The sequence below is a fragment of the Cupressus sempervirens genome, chromosome 5, assembly GCF_028749045.1.
Source record: "Cupressus sempervirens isolate cs-2001-9-10 chromosome 5, ASM2874904v1, whole genome shotgun sequence".
Classification (NCBI taxonomy): domain Eukaryota; kingdom Viridiplantae; phylum Streptophyta; class Pinopsida; order Cupressales; family Cupressaceae; genus Cupressus; species Cupressus sempervirens.
Genome location: NC_143122.1, coordinates 742,045,221 through 742,066,770, shown reverse-complemented (window position 1 = coordinate 742,066,770; position 21,550 = coordinate 742,045,221). Strand labels below are relative to the sequence as shown.

At 37.4% G+C, this 21,550-nt stretch overlaps 1 protein-coding gene across 2 annotated transcripts in view; it reads left to right on the top strand.

The window, feature by feature from the left end:
- The window catches only part of LOC149558056 (uncharacterized), a 233,979-nt gene that overhangs the window by 57,917 nt on the left and 154,512 nt on the right, over positions 1 to 21,550 (top strand). The window contains exons 2-4 of one of the 2 annotated variants that reach the window (XM_089832467.1): positions 4,685 to 4,738; positions 5,042 to 5,131; positions 7,693 to 7,899. In XM_089832467.1, coding sequence (XP_089688593.1) covers positions 5,057 to 5,131; positions 7,693 to 7,899 — 282 coding nt within the window. In that variant the 5' untranslated portion in view covers positions 4,685 to 4,738; positions 5,042 to 5,056. Of the gene's footprint in view, positions 1 to 4,684; positions 4,739 to 5,041; positions 5,132 to 7,692; positions 7,900 to 21,550 lie in introns of those variants that run through there. The other variant, XR_016364971.1, reaches the window with a different exon arrangement.

Genomic DNA, 21,550 nt, shown 5'->3' with positions numbered 1-21,550 from the left:
GGGGAAGAGATCCCTCAGGCGGTCAAGGGGTCCAAATTGAGAACATACCACGCTTGGAAGATTTCATCATCGTCGCTGTTGTTGTCATTGCAGAATGATCCGACGCTGTTGCCATCGTTGAAGAAGTCGTCACCAAATGCTCAGAGGGCTCCTTCATCGTCATCGTTGCAGAGTGGCGACGCCTGGAGGCAAAATTGAGGTACCTCTGTATTTTTCTATATTTTTATTATTGAAAAAAATTTTTAAAAAAAATTTAAAAAAAAAAATGAAAAAAAAAAATGATGAAAAGTTCTCCGCGCGGAAGGAGCCCCGCGGTCATCTGTCCGCGGAAGGAACTCCGCGAACACCTGGCTGCGGGCACCTGTCCGTGGGAGGTGCTCTGCGGACACCTTTCTGCGGACAGATGTCCGCGAGGCTCTTTTCGCACGGAAAACCTCCCGCGGAGAACTTTTCATTAATGGATGGGTTCGGCCTTAGGAAGTGGAACCTTCTAATGAAGCTTTAGGAGCAAAATTGGTTTGGAACATGTATACCCAACCATCCCAGCTTTGGGTGAGGATACTAAAATCGAGATACTTAGACACAAACATAAATGATCATATTCTTACCATTAGTACCCCCCCAAAAGGCTCTCGCATCTGAAACTTCCTTGTGTCTTGCCATCTTGTCATCATGAACCACAATGTGAATTTTGAGAAAGATATATCTTACAAAGACTACGCAGATTTGAGAATGAGATATTTGAGAGGTGATATTTAATGATGATCTTAGAAGGAAGTCGAGTAAAGTAAATTTGTCTCCATTTGACAGATCCGGATCCATATCTGTGCAAGCGTGGGTAATGAAGGCCGATTCTTCCAACTTAATCCTGTGCCAGAAGAAGAAGCAATTAAATTTGTGGCATTATACTTTGAGGGAGTAGCGCATGAATGGTGACATCATAAGACCATCACATTAGGGCATGACCAAATAAATACCTATGAGGAATTCATTGAGAGATTGATAGACCAATTTGACGGTAATGATCCAGAACTTAATTTCAAAGAATTGGTGCAACTGAAGCAAACTGGATCGGTTGACTAGTACATTACGGAATTTCAGAAACTCTCTGTTTTGGTCATAAAAATTTTTGAAAGAAGAAAGATAGTGCTTTTCATGAATGGGCTGATAGAACCATTGAAGGGTTGGGTAAAAGGGTTCAATCTTGCCACCCTTTCGGAGGCCATCAATAAGGCTTAGAGTATGGCATCATCATTGATGTCATCCTCTCGAGGATACTCACATTCCAAATCGTCAGTGTTTCCGAGGGATAGAGATAATAAACCTTTGCCGAAGAAGTTGTCGTTGGACGAAGCTACCAATTGTGAGCTCCGAAGGAAGAAACTATGTTTCAACTGCAAAGGACCATGGGAACCTAGGCATAGATGCCTTAGGAACATAAAAATTCACTACATTGAAGTCGTGTTTGATGATGACGATGAACAGGAAGATATACCCTCCGAATACAACCAACCCCATGAGGACACCAAAATGGTTAGCTTGAACTGTATGGAAAGAATTGTAGCATTGGTACGACGTAGAGGAACTATCGCCCTAGTCGGGAGCTTGAGGTGTATGGTGTTTCGTGTACAGGGAACCCTTCAAGGGCAATGGGTCATGGTGACGCTCGATAGCAGAGCCACTCTGAACTTCATAAACCAATCTCTTGTGAAACGAAGAGGTCTATCTATTGAGATGCATGCAGGATTCCAGGTCAAGGTCACTGGAGGGACCTTGTACGCACCTTGTTCCCCAACTAAGTATCACCATGGCTAACCACACAGTGACAGAGAATTTCTTCATGGTAGACCTAGGTGATATGCATGTTATTCTGGGCATATAGTGGATGAAGACACTTGATAAATACACCTAGAGCTTCAAACGAATGGACTTCACTTTTGTTGTCAATGGGAAGAAGGTTGTTCTCCGCATAATGGCCAGTGAGGGACCGAAGGAAGTTTTAGCACATCAGATGGAGGCTATCTTTCAGCATGATGACATTGTATGGGTTGCACATTGTTTTGTTTCAACAGAGCTCGTAAAAGGACAACAAACACTTCCCCAGGATGACAATCTTCAGAATATCTTGAGTGCTCATGATGAAGTTTTTATGGACATTCCTCCAGGCATACCTCCCCATCATGGGTTTGAACACACTATTGAGTTGGAAGCAGGCACGAAGCTAGTCATAAGCACACCCTGCCGCCATCCCAAGAAATTCAAAGGTGAGATCGAAAAGATGATTCAAGAACTACTTGAGAAAGAATAGATCCGTCCTAGCTCTAGCCCTTTTGCATCATCAATGGTATTGGTTAAAAAGGAGGACGGGACGATGTGCATGTGTGTGGACTACCATTTATTGAACAAAAAGACGATAAAAAATAGATATCCTATTCCAAGATCGATGAGTTGCTGGATGAATTACATGACGCGGTTTATTTTTCAAAAATAGATCTCCATTATGGATACCATCAGATCTGCATGAGGGAAAAAGACGTGGAGAAGATGACCTTTTGTTGTCACTACGGGCATTATGAGTTCTTGGTCATGCCGTTCGGATTAACAAATGCACCTGCTACATTCCAGTGATGCATGAATCGCATCTTCAACAAACAATTGCGTAAGTACTTACTAGTATTCTTTGATGATATCCTTATTTATAGCAAGACATCAAAAGAGCACTTGAAGCATTTGGATGAAGTCCTAAGGATCATGAAGGATCAGTATTTGCTCGCCAAGCAATCCAAGTGTGAATTCGGTATGACAAAAATATTGTACTTGGGGCACATTGTCAGTAAATATGGAGTACAGGTTCATCAGGAGAAGATTCAGGCTATTGGCTCCCCCAAAATTACTTTTTGGGTTGCGAGGTTTTTTTTGGACTGTGTAGTTATTATTGGAGGTTTGCAAAAGGATTCTCTTAGCTCAGCGCACCATTAACAAATTTGACAAAAAAGGGTTCCTTCCAGTGGAATAAAAAGGCGCAACGCACTTTTGATAAGTTGAAGGAAGTAATGAGCACTTGTCCAGTACTCACCTTACTTTAGTTTACTCGACCATTCTTTCTAGAATGTGACGTATCCGGAGAAGGCATTGGCACATTACTAATGCAAGATTGACACCCAATAGCCTACGAGAGTTAGAAACTTACACAAGCAAAGCGTCTATATTCCATTTATGACAGATGTTGGCTATCATTCACGAACTAAGTTCTAACAGTATTTGGTGGGTGCGAAGTTTGTCGTCCATACTGATCATAATAGCTTGAGATATTTTCTGGAGCAACAAGTCTTGAATGAAAGACAACAAAAATGGGTAAGTAAGGTTTTTAATTGACATTGAATATGTGAAGGAAAGAACAATGTGGTTGCAGATGGTTTGTCTAGGAAACTTGCTATCTGCTTACTCAGATTTCAGTTGACTGGAAAGCACATTTGTTGGTGGAATATTCCAAAAACACATTTGCATGTGAGTTAATGGATGACAACACTCAGAATGAGCGGTACAAAGTGGTGAATGACATCATTTACTATAGGGACCGGATATACTTAGTGCTTGAATCCAAACTGAAGCAAAAAATCTTGAAGGAGATACACGATTCACCCTTGGCTGGACACCCAGGTTTCTTCAAAACTTTCAGACAACTCAGGGAGAGGTTTTCATGGAAAGGTCTTAAAAGAGACATATTGTAGTATGTAAGAGAGTTGAAAAACTTGTCTGGTTCAAGGCAAAGAACCTTGCCAATAGTTTGCGCAATAGCAAGTAAAAAAGACCAGCAAGGAATGGGGAGCGGGAGCCCAGGGAACTCCACCCAAACGGTACCTTAAGTTTTCGATCATTGGAAACAACAAAATCTCGTGACCAGCACTGAAAAACCAGGAGGGAGGACCTTATAGTCTAGGGGCCTCGCACAAAAACATGTTCGGCTTGGCTTGCATTGCCAAAGTCAAAAAGATAAAAGCCTTTCGTAAAGCTTTGAATGCCTTAAAGGCAAACACGCTGAGGTGTCCAAACTTTGGAAACCCATTCCCGTAGCGTGCTTTGAGGAGGAGTACGACCCACAAAATACCCAATAAGGGTTCGTTGCTCTAACTTGGTGCATGCAGTATCAAATTCCTTAGCATTCAAAATAATATTAGGAGAGGAATTACCTCGTGGAACACTTTGGGAACAAACTTGCATGGGTTTTTGGTTGGCGGAGCCATTAACTCTAGTAGTAGCAGCAACTCCAGCACCAACATCAACTGCCAGGCCGGAGAAGGCCGAACTCATTATAAATGGAAATATTCCTGCAGTAAATGCAGTATGACAAACAGTGGAAACCAGCAAGGATTCAGACGGAGGCCGTACAAACCCTAGCAGAGCTCTTCACTACTTTCTATTTTTATTAGTTGATGAATAATATAATACAATGCTTTCAACCTAAGAATGCATGGTCTTTCCTCTCAATCTCATGGTTCAGTTTTTACCAACAACAAATGTTCTTTATAGCCCCAAAAATTTCATTAGATGTTAATTGCATCTCATTGTATAGAATTGTATGCTTTGTTTGCAGCTGTTTTCCTTGATTACATTTTTTTTGTAGTTGTCTCTTTACCTTAAAAATGGAAATATTGAAATATTGTTTTTAAATGATCTTTTGCAGACTGTGTTGTCTGACAATATCAATTCAAACATACTTGAAAAATCGCTACAGAAGGTAAGTGGTTTTTGCTTAGCTTGCTATTAGCTATGTTTATTTATGCATTTGATGCTTAGACATCATATGTATGCATGTAGATATATGGCCACTCAGTAGTGTTGATATGATTTACTTCAATTCTGCTTATTTTGAGGTGACTGGATTCCGTCATTTTTAAATTTAATGTTTAACATTCTATATTTGCATTCAACGATTCTTATATTTTCTTTAATCGTGGTTTCTGTATGAGATATTTCTAGTCCAAACATTATAGACTTATTTTTAGCTTCTGAAACTCATACAAACTTGAGATGTTTGCAGGTTCAATCTGAGCTCATGAACCCAAAGATTTTTCAATACAATCTTTTTGCACAGGCAAAGCAAGAGAGGCAGCATATTGTCCTTCCTGAGGTATTTTTTAAAAATCCCGAATCTTAGAACTGATTATATTGATTTTTTTGGAGACCATACAAACGTTAATCGCAGTATTATTTATATTGTAAATTATTAAAAGTTTTTAATTGACACAGGAAAATGAGAGTATGTATTTATCCGACAGTGAAGAGAGATCCTAGACTATCTCAAGAGTGATCAAATGTCATAAATAAGTGGATAAGTTCATGGATATTTGTAATACCCTTAATGCATATTCTACCAATTTTCCTCATAAACAGATTTTGGCACAAATAGATGAATCATGCAAACCAAACCAGTAATATAAACCAACCAATGAACTGATAAATGCTCCTTGAAATACTCAGTTTGATACAATTTCAGAGTAGTAGTTGTACCATAAATCAGCAATACAACAACAATTTCTCATGTTGGAAACCCTCAAAAATTTCTATTGTATTATAATATAAAGGCATTACAATAGCATGTATAGAAAAACCAATCTTATAAACAGTAACAACACTCAGATTGGAAAAACATAAAGAACCTGTAAACTCAGCGTGAACTGTGTCTTGAATCCACTGGGGTGATGAACCAGGGCTATATCCAATCCACCAAAAATGGCTTGAAGGTTTGGGTCCTCAGGTCTGAAATAGAAGATGTAATCTCTCCCAAATTTTTCTCCAAGAGAAACTCAAACTCTCCAAACAAACAACAATCCAGACATTTCCAAATGGAACCATCTCTCCTTTTATTGTTAAATGCCATGACTCTTCAGCTTCCTCTACCTGTCTCCTTGTCATCTTGCCATTTCATCTCTTGCTAATGCCCATTAATATTAAATTGACCTTTTTATAAATCTGCACTAGGCTCTCATAAGCCAAATTAAATATTTCATAAATCTGACTTCAGAATTTTTAATTTCCCAAAAAGGGGACATTACAATATTCAAATTCAAAGCATAAACTATCTAAACTAGGCATCACTATGTGATGATTGAATTTCACTTTTAGAATACTGTTGAATCGCCTTAAACCTGAAAATTAGATTGTTTTATTTTGAAAGAAGAAATGTTATATTATTTCAAGGCTTGCCAAATTTGGAAAGTCAGTGGTGAAGAACATTAAAATCGCATGTATAATATAAAGCCTAAAATATATAAACTTGAATCTGTTATATTATGCTATGTCCTTCCCTTAAACTGTATTTAAGTATCATAATATATATGGGTGCTTTTGTGGATTTGTAAGTTGAGAGAATTATGTGTTCTCACAATTATGGGTTTGTTATCTTACTGTTTATGTAGCACTTCTGTTAAGACATACATATAGGGCATATCTCCAAGTTTGTCAATCATTTGCATCTTCAGGTGTATCTACTGAAAAAAAATTCTAGAATACAACTTATTTGGAATTCAAACCTGGACATGAAGGTTATATAATTGACATCTGATTTTTATTTTATCACAAAATTCGTATAAACTGAGTGCTTTGCTAGTTCAATTTTAAGTTGTAAAAACTAAAATTAAGATCCTACATTATGTGTTTGGTGGTACTTTTGAATTAATGCCATCATGTCTACTTTGATACATATTTGGTCTCGGTTAAGTCTTTACCATATCTAGAAAGATTAGAAAAGTTATTGGCAATACCCGTGGAGTCAGTTTGAGTTTCCAAGTTAGGAAATTGTTCCTGCTATTGAACTTTTGCTGAACCAAATCCCCACAATATCACCTAGACTGTTCTGTTAATATATGAAAGCTTTTCTGGCCATACTAGTAGGTGAAAATTGTTTTGGAAGGTTGAAATCTTTATGCTTTTACATTCCTCAACTTTCACTTATATTTATTCACTTTGTACTCTAGTTTGATTAAGCCTATATTGAAAAGGTCACCTCAGCTTTCACTTATATGTATCCACATTATACTCTAGTTTGATTAAGCCTATATTAAAAAGGTCACCTTCCATTTGATTATACTAATCCCTGTGTGTGCAGGTTGTGTGAGAGAGAGAGAGAGAGAGATGTAACTCGGTCAAGGAACTCAAGAAAACATTATGTGACATTCAAAATGTGTGTGAGAGAGATGTTTGGATAAAACAAATCTGGTAATTGGGACTCAAAAGTATATTCAATTGCATTCAAATCGTACTAGGAGAAAATAACCTTTCGAAAAACTTAACAATCTCCTCAAAAGTAACGCAGATACAAGTAAAGGAGATAAATCCAAAAGATTGAACAATTGGTTGTATCCCAAGTTGTATGATGAAAGACAAACATCAATTTATGGATCCAATAACAATATTATCTATGCCACTATTAGCATGTGGTCAGGACTTATTCTGTTGTAAGATCTAAAAGACCATTTTTACAGGTGTCAAATGGTCCTAACTTTTTATAGATGCAAGCGAATGTGAGCTCAATTTGTTGTTATAATCATTTTCGTGAATTTCTAGTTCCAAACAAGTGAGGGAATCATGTTTGCACTGTTTCTTTAGTTATCTTGCTTCTATTTGTTTTGACCTTTAATATGGTTTTGTGATGCTTCTGCTAGAAACTAAACATTACTTTTCATTGTGCAGGGTGAGGAATCTAGAACTATTCGAGCAGCAGCTTATCTGTTAAAGAATAATCTGTGTAACCTTACCCTTTTGGGAGATCCCAAAAAGATAAATGAACTTGCCAGTCAATTTAAAGTAGATCTCAAATGTGCTCATATCATTAACGCTTTAGAATCACCTCTCAGAGACAAGTATGCCACAATGCTATATGAATATCGTAAGGCAAAGGTGCGTCTTCATTTTCCTTAGTACTGCCATTAGAGAATTATCTTAATCATTTCCATTTTCTTCAGTGAAATGCAGTTGACTTGTGATATTCACAAACATTTTATGTTTTTTAAATTTACTATGGGCTAAAATATCTATTTCTACACTAAAATGTATATGTTTTGTAAACAAACATAAGTTAATAAAGTATTTTAAACATAAGTTACGAAAGTATTTTTCTTTATCTAAATTTGTGGTTCTTTAATGAATATCTTCATTTTGTACAAACTTCTGACACATTTTATGAAGATACTTTTATTTATCTCTTTTAATAGCATTGTTAAGGAACACAAGCTATTAAAAGAGTTGTCCATTTCTTGATTATTAATTTTTATTCACTAATGATCTACTATATATCATTCTTTTACCTAGAATACATACTTTTTGAGAAATTTTGTGGTCATCCTGATGTTTTTCAATACTTACTAGTCATTTGAAGATGAGGACATGCATATTAATTGGTAATTGAGTCATGATATGACCCATTCTTCTAAACTGTGCATGGGCCTAAGATGGACCAAGTTCCTTGTGAGTGCATCTATAGATGTTGGAAAGCCAATTAACATGCACACTTACCAATATTATCAAACACATGTTCATTAGACATTGTATGCTAACTATGATTTCTCAAGGTTGCATAGCACAATCATGGATTTTTATCACTTCATACAATAGGCATTTGAGGTGCAGGCGATTCTCGTAAGTGTCGGGTTTCACTATCAACACCAACATAGATGTCTGTGAATAAGTCTCAGAATGGTTACATACCTAATCCAAGGCTGCAAGCCTTTGAGAGAGATACACAACATGCTTTGGGGAAGCTGCTGCTTTCTCTGTGTTGTGTCTAATAGATGCTTAGTTCGTGCTTGAGTACAAAAGCTAGACACGTACTTCTCTCGAATTGATGATCGAAGATGAAGCAACCAAGTTTTCCACTTTGCATGGGATGGTACAACACGTGTAGTCATACCATGGTTTGATCACTAAAGGTCAGGGTTTCATCACCTCATATGATGGATTCTAAAAACCTTGATGATAAGTTTGATCAAAAGAATCTTGAACTTTATTTCAAAGATTTGATATAGCCCAAACAATGTGATGCAGTGAGAATTGTATAACAACAGTTGTTTGTGATTGTACAAAACATCATAAAGAGAAGATTGACTATGCTCTTTGTAGGCAACTATTATACCATAATAATACTTGTTAAAGGGTAGAATAAGAAAATAGTTGTTTCCAAATGGTGTGAGTTAGGGACGGTTGGCGGACTTAACCAATCGTCAGGTCTATTTGTATCCACAATGAAAGGAAACAAACAATTATTATGATTGTGAAGAAGATTATCATGTTATGAAAATCTATATCATTCTACAATATCTCATTGCATGTTTGTACTCTCTTAGTTAATTCTCTCTTGTTAATTTTGCATGTCGGTCCACAATACTACTGAATGGTTATAATTACATTACATTGGTTACACATCTCATATTAGGTATCTAACATTTTGGCGCCATTGCCTAAGTTTGAGCTTGGAGGTCCAAGGAAGTAGGATAGGTGGATGACGACATAATGGGTCATCCCTTCAACCAACAAGTCCTGGTAATTGATAGTGATGTCGAGTAAAATACTGAAGTGACTCGAGAAGAGCAATTGAAATATGATTTGGTTCACAGTGGAATGTGTTAGTCAACGAGTACGTGCAACAGGAGGCTCAAGAGAGATGAATCTCCCTTAGTGCAGTACGTGCCAAACTCACGGTGAACAGTCCATTGTATCATCTTTTGGGTAGCCTTTGTTGGCTTGCACATTGGTGGAAGTCCAAGAACAATGCGAGACAAGGGAAAAAGAACATTGCACACAACAAATACTCCAACAATATGAAGAAAGGAACCAGAGGGAAGAAGAAACATGTAACACAAGTGGGGATTGTACTTCCGTCAACCAAAATTAATTCCCCTTTTGCCAAATAAAGATAGAAGATGCACTAGGAAGCAAGCATAGTCGAAGGACATAGAGATTTCGGTAAGGAGGTCTCAGTTAAAAGCAATTTAGTATTTGAAACAATAGATGCCACCATAATTTATGTCTTTACAAACCATACATTTTGTTTGATGTTTTGTCTTGCCTTATATAAAGGCGTCAAAGGTAGGTCCTAGAGGACTAATGAGCCATAGCCCCCGCATGTGAGATGGACTCATGAACAACATCAGTAGGGCCTGTGTTTGTTTGTGCGTGTGTACGTCTGCCAGTGCTTGAACGTGCTCTAGCCTCCTCCTTTTCCATGACCACAATCTCAGGCTCTCTATCTGCCTGGTCAACCCACTCATGGTCTTCCTCAATGAAGATGTCATGTCCCCTTCTCAATCTTAGTTTCGGGCGACAGAATTAATCTATCTCCATATCCGGATAGATTAATATTGATTACAAGCAGGATGCTCTCCAGTCACAAAAGGGGAATTTAATTTAATTTATTCCAGGACTTTATTAAGGTGCAGAGCTAAGTCACTTTAATGTTTAAAGTCATTTACTTTAGAAATAACTTTAAGTGACTACAGGACGAAAGTAACTTTTAATCCCACATTCTTTGCACGTGGTACTTTTCCCTCATTCCGAGGCTATTTATGCATGAGTTTGCATTGGGATTAACACACAAGAATATTGATAATAAATGCTCATAAACTAACTGGTTGCTTGAATGTGATTGGAACTTCTTAAGGACGAAAACCCTTAAGAGTATTGGTAGAATCTAGACGTAGCCCTAGTACTTTGCCATCTTTGCAATTTAAAAATTACAGTTGTGCAATCTTTAGGAGAACCAACTGAAATTTCAGAGATAGGGAAGCATGACTGTTAACAGCAGTGCCTCACGTTGTAGGTGAGTGGAGCTAAGTGCAAGTTTATCAGCTCAGTGATGGAAGTAAGTTTATTTTGTTTGCAATCTGGGTTTTGAAGGAAAATCTGTTTCCTTACTGGAGTTAGAGTTTATCCGCTAACAGTAGTGGTATCAGTGGTTTGAGAATCAGTAGCAGGTTTGTTTCAGCGCAGTAAATATAATCAGTCTAGAGGCAGCATAACACATACTGAAGACACCGTGGACGGTGCTAGGATTAACGTGTATTGGGATGGAAGTTGCACGCGGGACTTTTACAGGAGTTTAACAACAAGAAGTGTTTGTGTTGTTTACGTCAGTTTGAGGGAATATCCATCATTGTTCCCAGGCGAAGGGCTTCGCTTAGACATAAGTCGGGTAGCACTACGTATGGAAAGGCCTTGTGCATTCAATCAGTAAGACCCACAGAGGAGAACGTGGTCACACGTGGTCGGGTTTTACACAGCACGTAAGAGAAATAAGTCATTAATAGGAGCCATCGGGTTACGTGAGCTGGGAGCTGGAACATTTCGTTTGAAGGTAATATCAGTTTCTAGTACCCACGATTGGCATCAAGCAAGCATGCACAGTCCAGACATTAAGTTTGGTATTTTCACCACCAATCGACAAAGTCATGACTCACTGGGAGTGCTATCGCAGGTTTGGGTTGGAACAGGTGCCCTCATTCTTTTCCTTGTAAACTCTTTGCTTCCATTATAACAGTTGTGAATATACTTGCGGATTCAAGGTGATATTATAACTGTAATTGTAACAAAACAAGCTTATGCTTATGTATTCAAGTTAATGTGGGAAGTTGACTGATGGGACATTGTTCTCAAACTGTTTGATTAAATGTCACTTTGTTGGGAGTCATAATATAAAAGAAATCTCTGTTGACAGTGACATAACTGAACTTCATTGACTATGGTTATTCTAATTGTTTGTAATGGCCCTCCTCAAATCTGCTCTCAAAAAATGCTGATGAAAGCTCAAGGAATTTCATCAAACAATTCACATGCAAGGGACGTATGACTGATGTAGTATTTCAGTTGGTTTTAAATGACTCTTTTTCAATTTGCATCAATGAGAATCTTGTGCTAGAAGACTCCAAATGGACCACACAATGGCCTAACATGAGTGTGCTACTAATTTTGACAATATTCAGTGCATATATATGATCTAAGCATGAGAAATGAACACCTACGGCCAACTGGCATTTTTACAAATAGTTGGTATGCAAACTAACTAGTTGATAAATAATGATATTGAACTGCTTAAATGACACCAACAACTATTATCTTCTTAATTTGCAATGAAATTACTAATACAATGCTCATGAAATATGGCCAAGACTTTTGGCATTTACATAGATTACAAAATGATAATGCTGGTATAATGCACACTTACAGCTGAAACTTATAACACCCTAAAAAGCAATACTAACAAAGGAACCTGGTTGTAGATGGCTGTAATAATTTTTTTCAATGCTACCCCTTCTGCTTTGCTTTTCCGATTTGGTTTTTCGACTGCTTTTTCGGATCCACTTTTTGAACTGCTTTTACGGATTGCTTTTTCAGCTTGCTTTTTCAGTTCCGCTTTTTCGGACTGCTTTTTCGTATCTGCTTTTTTGGACTGCTACCATTGTTGAATCTCAAGACCATATCTTTCAATGGCGTCAAGATTTTCAGCTTGAAGGGATTTCATTCTTCAAACTATTGAGACATAATCTCTAGAAAATTTTCCAATTTCTTTGATATTTCCAAGCATGGTTAAAAGAAGCTCTTCCATTTCTTTTATAGTGTTCTCACAAGGGCTCCATCCTTCGTTTTCTCAATGTGGGATAAAACATAACTCCTTTTATGTAACTTATGTCTCCAATGTGTTATAAAATAAAATGGACTCTTTTAATTTAAATATTTCCCACAAACTATATTCTATGCATTAATAAAGTTAAATATTTAAATTTAACTTTATAAAATAGCTTTATCAATGCATAACAAATCTTATCAGTGATAAACAAGTCTTCTTGTCGATTTTAAATAATTACCATCGACATACCGTTGCCACTGGATGTCCGCCCATGCCCAAGATGACTTACTATAAATAGTAAGTATGCCCAAAGTTGCCTCAAAACCCCTTAGAAAGACCTGCAACTGAAACTATCTAAGCCAAATGGCCTCTAAGTCCCTTTAATGTCCTGGTTAGCCTACGGGACCGTGGGGAAATAGGCTAACAAAAACATCATGCTATGAATGCTAAAAAGGGGACATTACATTGTTAAAGGGGTGTCCATTGTCTAACATTTGAAATAGAGGGTAGTTGACTAGTTGATCCAACAGTCATTCAAGGAGTCCCTAGTACTGTCTGCAAATTGTTCAATATAATTCCTCATAGGTATTGTATCCGGCATTTGGTTTTCAAAATTATATCAGAACTTTATTTCACCCTCACAGTGACAGATATAGAAACATTTTAAATGTGCTTATGAATTGTTTGACAAAATTACTGTACCTATAAACCAGCTGAATATATTTGAGAAAATCGCAACAGAGATTAGTAAACAAGACTATTGCATCGGCAGCCTCAGTGAGCCACTCTAACTCTAGATCAATCTCCTCTAGAATGATTGAAGAGGAGTCAACAGCCAAATTATGTTTGGTTTTAAGGTGGAGGTTGTAATGAACAAAGACAAGCTTATTCAACCTTTGCATAGACAACCTGTTTGGCCTCTTTGAGTGGATATGCTTGAAAATGGACCAACGACACTCACATCCAGAATCACTACTAGGCTGACTAAAAATATGGATGACAATCCTCTGAAGATTTGGGGTTGAGGTCTCAAACATTTGCCACCATCTATCTGAAATTAGGGAAAAGAAAAACAATTAGTCTCATTTTGAAAATTACAAGTACAATTAAGGCTAAATTATAAAATCAAAAACCAAAATGCATAACTTATAATCTATAACCATTAACTTTAATAATATATTATTTTACTTGGTTGTAATGATATTCGAGCATCTATGGATATCTTGCTAGACAAAATCGCCCCTTATTATTGAATTTGTCTAGCTTAATAATTGCAGTGAAGGCATTGCCATCACTACTCATCTTTTGCATCACTATATATAGGTCGGTTAGAACCTCCTCATCCACCTTGAAGTTAGGACAGAAACGATATGATGGATTCAAGTAATAGGCTGCTGCATAGATGGGCCCGTGGAGCTAATTATGCCATCTCCTATTAATGATCTCCCAAATGGGGGCATACTTCTTTCACACTCTTGCATATTGGGATCTAATAGCTTCCTTGGCCCTATCTATGCCCTCATATATGTAGCCCATAGAGGACTTCACCCCATCAGTAGTTCATTGGAGAGATACAACGGGCCTACTGATCTGCATATAATGTAAAAAAAAAAAATTGAGTCAAAACTTAAATATAAAACTAAATTATTAAACAATTTAATAATAAATGGTAATACTAAATGTTAAATTGTAAGAAATTTACCGTGATTATTTCTTTAGTAGGTGCCCAAAAAGCATCCTCATCATTGAGGCAATTCACTACATCTATCCTTGCAATGGTCGTAGCATAGTGATGCAAGGATACAAGGAATCACAAATCACATAATCACAATTTCATGACTTATCAGGGCAATATTACACACTTTTGCAAACTTTTAACCAAATCAACAAACTAGGAGAGAAATAGACCTGCAGTCACCAAAACGGCTCTAACTTCTGCAAAACTTAATGAAATTCGACCAAACCAAATCCAAAAGAAAGCTAACTCAAATAACTTTCCGAAAATATAAGTTGTAGGTCTACATCTATTCATATGTTCTTGTACCAACATAAACAACAGTCAGATTTTTGGAAAGGTAACTCATAAATTTATCATAAAACTCACAAAAATAAACTTCTCTTTATTTCACCTCTTCCTCCCGCTTCTGCAGCCATTACATTCTGAAAATAACGATGAATACATGATACTTTAAAGACTCTTCAAGTTCTATAACTAATTAATTACCTCCTATGACCTTTCATCTTCTCTCTTACATCAACTTTTTCATATTGTCACATTTATGATAATATTTTATTACATATTTGACAGCTTTTGACAATCTATTACAAATGGCTTTAATTAGCCGTACATATTGAATTATATGGATTAAAAATATATTTAAAAGATAGATTCTTTCATTATCATGGATCCTTTTATTTTTCTTTTTTGATAGATGCTCCTGCAACATACTCCCAGGGACAAAAAACCTTTAATCCCTTGGGTTGTCCTTCCTCTTTCTTGTCTTCCAATTCTTTGGTATTTGTTGTTTATACTCTTGCCAAGTACCCAAGTCAAATTTCATATCTTCATAAACCTCTTCCACATAAGATTTCAAGTATAACTCCTGCAAACCTGCAATAAATGGATTAGAAAAAATAAATGGGACTTCATCATATATGAATTCATCAATTTGGTTCACTATAGGAACCTTTGCATCATTTTTTTCAATGTCTTTATGAACCTTTTCATCATAAGGCTCATGAACAACTACCACTTCAATCTCTTTCCTATCTTCAAAACCTTTTTACCATAAGGTTCATCAGAAACTATTTGCTGCAAACGTTTTATATCAGCATTAATTTGTTCACTTTGTCCTTCCAATGGACAACTCTCCTCTTCATTGGCAACCAAGTTCTCTATTCCATCTTCACATGCCTTTGTATCCTCAATGAATGGCTGTTCCAAATCACTATTTTCCTTGTCCATATTTTTCTTCAATTCCTCTTTTAGTCTCTCTAAATTTTCTTCCCTTGTTTTTAAAGTTTCTTCATTAGGAATCTTGTTTCCTCTTCTATCTCTTGTTTCATTCTAGCTTCCTCTTCTCTCTCTCTTTTTTTTCCACTTCCTCTCTTTTCTTTGCCTCTTCCGTTTTTTTTTTTGGAAATCCCAATATGAAACCCATGCATCTAATAGTATCCTCTTATCACGAGATAAATCTCCTCTTGTGACCATTTTCTCCTATCTAGGTTCTCTGCACTCAACCTAGTCTTTTAGTCACTTTATAGGTTCTCTCCTCAACTTGTCACAACAAGCACAAATTCACAACTCACCTTTGCCCAAACCTTTTTCTGAGCTTTGATACCAATTGGATGAAAGGACACAAGGAATCATAAATCACATAATCACAACTTCATGACTTATTAGGGCAATACTACATACCATGACCTTGTTGGAAAGAAGATGAATATTTTATTCTTGTTGAGTTTTGGTTGCAGGTGCATGTTTGTATCATTATAAAACCCCAAGAACCCTCACATAACTCATGAATTTCCATCTTAAATACAATTTATTCAACATTATAGAGGCATCTATACATATCTCCCAACACAACATCCATCAACAAATAACAAATCAATCTTGAAAAACATAGACTTCAATTCTGCCATTCGAGATAGGCTTGCATACAGAGATTCATAACTTCTTAACCAAATCATATTTCTTCAATCTAGCCATCCACATTAGGTGAAATTAGGTTTTCAACAACATATCAAAAAATCAGAAACATCCAACAGTAGAATCCAAAGTCACGCCCTCACACCGAGAGCCATTTTCCATGACTCCGTTGAAGATGGTTAAAAACCAAATTTTCACTAAAATGGTCATAACTGATACAAAACTTAACAAAAATGTACCAAATCAATTTCATTAGAAAACTGATTCATTCCTCTTTCCATAAACATAAGTTTCATCTCTTGAAACAACAATTAAGCATTCGTACATGTAATGACCCTCCTCAAATCTGCTCTCAAAAATGCTGATGAAAGCTCAAGGAATTTCATCAAACAATTCACATGCAAGGGACGTATGACTGATATAGTATTTCAGCTGGCTTTAAATGACTCTTTTTCAATTTGCATCAATCAGAATCTTGTGCTAGAAGACTCCAAATGGACTACACAATGGCCTAACATGAGTGTGCTACTGATTTTGACAATATTCAGTGCATATATATGATCTAAGCATGAGAAATGAACACCTACAGCCAACTGGCATTTTTACAAACAGTTGGTGTGCAAACTAACTAGTTGATGAATAATATTATTGAATTTCTGAAATGACACCAGCAACTATTATCTTCTTAATTTGCAATGAAATTTCTAATACAATGCTCATGAAATATGGCCAAGACTTTTGGCATTTACATGGATTACAAAATGATAATGCTGGTATAATGCACACTTACAGCTGAAACTTATAACACCCTAAAAAGCAATGCTAACAAAAGGACCTGGTTGTAGATGGCTGTAATAATTTCCTTCAATGCTGCCCCTTCTGCTTTGCTTTTTCGATTTGCTTTTTCAATTGCTTTTTCGAATCTATTTTTTGAACTGCTTTTACGGATTGCTTTTTCAGCCTGCTTTTTCAGTTTTGCTTTTTCGGGCTGCTTTTTCGTATCTGCTTTTTCGGACTGCTACCATGTTGAATCTCAAGACCATATCTTTCAATGGCGTCAAGATTTCCAGCTTGAAGGGATTTCGTCTTTCAAACTATTGAGACATAATCTCCAGAAAATTTTCCAATTTTTTTGATATTTCCAAGCATACTTAAAAGAAGCTCTTCCATTTTTTTTATAGTGTTCTCACAAGGGCTCCATTCTTCGTTTTCTCAATGTGGGATAAAACATAACTCCTTTTATATAACTTATGTCTCCAATGTGTTATAAAATAAAGGGGACTCTTTTAATTTAAATATTTCTCACAAACTATAGTCTATGCATTAATAAAGTTAAATATTTAAACTTAACTTTATAAAATAGCTTTATCAATGCATAACAAATCTTATCAATGATAAACAAGTCTTCTTGTCGATTTTAAACAATTACCATCGACATACGGCTGCCATTGCATGTCCGACCATATCCAAGATGACTTACTATAAATAGTAAGTATGCCCAAAGTTGCCTCAGAAAGACCTGCAACTGAAATTGTCTAAGCCAAATGGCTTCTAAGTCCTTTTAATGTTCTGGTTAGCCTACGGGACCATGTGGAAATAGGCTAACGAAAACATCATGCTATGAATGCTAAAAAGGGGACATTACAGTCCGCCCTTCCCAAAATTGCCTGTCCCCAAGCAATGGTCGAACAACAACCCAATCAATCCACCTGGATCCCAAATGTAGTCATTAACTATACTGCTGTCAGTCAACATAGGCTCCTACAACAACCTCTGAAAATTAACCAAGAGGAATCCATAATCAAATTGGCGAATACAACTCACCCAAACTCCAAAGTCAGGAACCCATGAGAAACAGGCTCTCGAAATATCAGAACCCAAGTAGAGTAGATAACCCAAACTGCCAACATAGTAAATACCATCAACACATCCCACTAGCCTATGTGGAATGTACAATACAATTTTGCAACAATGATGAATACTCCTGCATGAAATTGCACCAAATACAGAGAATCCACACACTGCACACCTACTACAATTAACACAACTCTGCAGATCACCGACCACTGTCTCATAACCATAACACCCATGCACTACTGATGGTGAATAGTCATTACACGATAGATAGCAAAAACGTGAGCCTAGACCAAACCTGTCTACCATCAACTCCTCAACACATGGATCAAAAGCAAACCGATGAACATATCCTACAGTATAATGCCGGTAAAATGAACCAATCCCAGTCAAAGACTCATCCTACAGACGTGATACAACCAACTGTGACTAATCATCAGCTAAGTCAGAGGATGATATAGCCAAGTGTGCAGAATCAACAACATCATCACTAGTCTCTGTGCCCTCCAAGTCAAACATACCACAATGCTCAACTGCAACGCCCAACTCAGTTGAACCTGCCTCTAGTGGAAACGGACCAAATATGCCAATACTAGTGTCGTGGACAGATATATCCTCATCTCCACTACCTCTATCAACCTTGACCATGGACATCCGTGGGTCACCAGACACCACGGTCCGTGATTGTATAGAATTTGGTAAAGACTGAAGTCATTCTAACTCCATGGTCACCTTAGCTAAATGAAACTGTGACTCCTTGAAAGCCAACTGTGTACTCTCAAGAAACTTAGAAGTCACCTCGAGCTGCTCAGTAAGCTCACTCACCTCATCTTCCTTGACCAATAACGCCTCATATGCTGTACCGCCCCACTCCATAAGATAATCTCCGTCAACTACCAACTGCATATAATCCTATCTCAGAATCCGGATAGCCTTCCATAAAGAGTGGATCTCTGTCAAGGAAAGATAACTGCCTCCCTGCTCATCACTAGTAGGAGAACCCCATCCATAAACTGCTAACAACTAACGAGCAGCATCGAAATGCTCGCAAGCGATAGAAATGTCTCGCTCGCCAACTCTCAGCTGACTAGACACATGATTGTGCCGACTGGTCAAACTCCTATACTCTATCCCTGGTACACTATCCAAAGGAGTAACCTCAGAATAGCTATCATCTGTAATACTCAGATCCTGGGACTCTCTTATAAACTCTGTCATCTCTGAGAAATCATCAACATGTGACGTGACTGTAAAAGAAAACTGAGTCCCTGCTATACGTGCTAACTCTCGAACTGAGCTCACCTCAAGACAAAGCTCGTCCATATGTCTCTCAGAATCTTGGAGAGCCAACTGAATACATACCAAGGAATTCAGAGTATCCTCGAGCTCATGAGAAAACCAATCAACCTCCTCCTCCTCCTTCTTTAATGCATCTAAATAGATCCCTACAAAATTAAGGAGATGATCACGATCTGAAAGTAGGGGTATGTAACTTACCTTCATTGCCTCCATGCCTTCCTTGATCTGTTGTAAGTCGTCACAAGAAGAACCTGTTGTGACTCCTTTTTGTCTCTCTTGCAGTTGAATCATCCGAATATAATTCTCAATCAATCCATGTATCCTGTCATGATGAGATAAAGCCACAACAATATCCTTGTCCCTTGTCTTCAGCTGGCTTGCCAAACCAAGTAAAGAACTACTAGCCTCTATCTCATGTGAAGAAGCATCCAACTGTGTGTGATACTCATTTTCTGCAAAGTGTTGAATGCTCACTTTCTGATCAACTGTACTATCCTCAAACATGACAGTATCCTCAACTACTGTAACTTCATCTAGCCCCACTGCACTGAAATCACTACCTGTGTCATTCACACAATCCGGTGTGCCTGTGATATCACCTTCTAATGCTACTAGCTCAACCTGCATAACATCTGTAACCCCTTCTGCCTATGAAGATGATGCAGATAAACCATTACCTGAAGATGTGCTAATGTCTCCCTGTACCGAATCAGCATGTCTGTTAAACTCCTCATACAAGTTTTTTCTTGTCATAGGGAAGGTACAATCCTTAGGCCTATCAAAACGTTAAATCAGTCTCTCCGTAAACTCTACATATGAGGTAATGTGTGCATGACCCATAGTGACCATACCATGATGCCACCACTCGTGTGCTAACCCATCCAGGTGAATTGCTGCATACTTAATAGCTTCTTCCTCAGGCATAGGGTTCATTTGAAAGTATGTGTCAAGCTTTTGAACCCAAGCTCTTGCTGTAGAGTCCCCCGAGCCATCATAATATGGTAACTGAAGTTTTCCTACTTTCTTCCGTAGCTCATAGCTCTGGTTCCTATCATGTCCATGTGGCATATGCTTCATCCGCAAATGTATATACTCCCTAAAGGTAATTGCAGTAGTAAAATCTGGACCTCCGGCTTCCCAATCTCTCCTCAGCTGGTCTTGTATATCAGTGATCTGGGGCTCTAGTACGGGCTGCTCTAGAGCTCCAGGAGGAAATGTGGGAATAATGGGCCTCAATCTCACTCTCCTAGTTTGCTGGGGTGCATGACCGAAATTGTTCCCAACTTGTTCGCCTCCATTATGAGTCCTATCCTGATTATTACCATTCTGATTATTTACTCCACCCACATTAACTTTCAACCCCATTTGACGAGCCATCATCTGCATCATAAGCTCCAATCTCTGACTCTGTTCCTGTGCTCTCTGCTCTGCTGATCGTTGTCCCTGTGCTAAGGTGTCTAATAACTGTAAAAATCTTTTCTTTCCCTGATTTGGACCGGCATACATTTGTCAAACATTTTTCTCTTTATCTGGCTATTCCAAATTCCCAATAAGACCTCCACAGGATGGCAGGAAATCGCTTTGATACCATTGTAATGACCCTCCTCAAATCTGCTCTAAAAAATGCTGATGAAAGCTCAAGAAATTTCATCAAACAATTCACATGCAAGGGACGTATGACTGATATAGTATTTCAGCTGGTTTTAAATGACTCTTTTTCAATTTGCATAAATGAGAATCTTGTGCTAGAAGACTCCAAATGGACTACACAACAGCCTAACATGAGTGTGCTACTAATTTTGACAATATTTAGTGCATATATATGATCTAAGCATGAGAAATGAACACCTACAACCAACTGACATTTTTACAAACAGTTGGTATGCAACTAACTAGCTGATAAATAATGATATTGAATTGCTTAAATGACACCAGCAACTATTATCTTCTTAATTTGCAATGAAATTTCTAATAGAATGCTCATGAAATATGGCCAAGACTTTTGGCATTTACATGGATTACAAAATGATAATGCTGGTATAATGCACATTTACAGCTGAAACTTATAACACTTAAAAAAAACAATACTATAAAGGAACCTGGTTGTAGATGGCTGTAATAATTTTCTT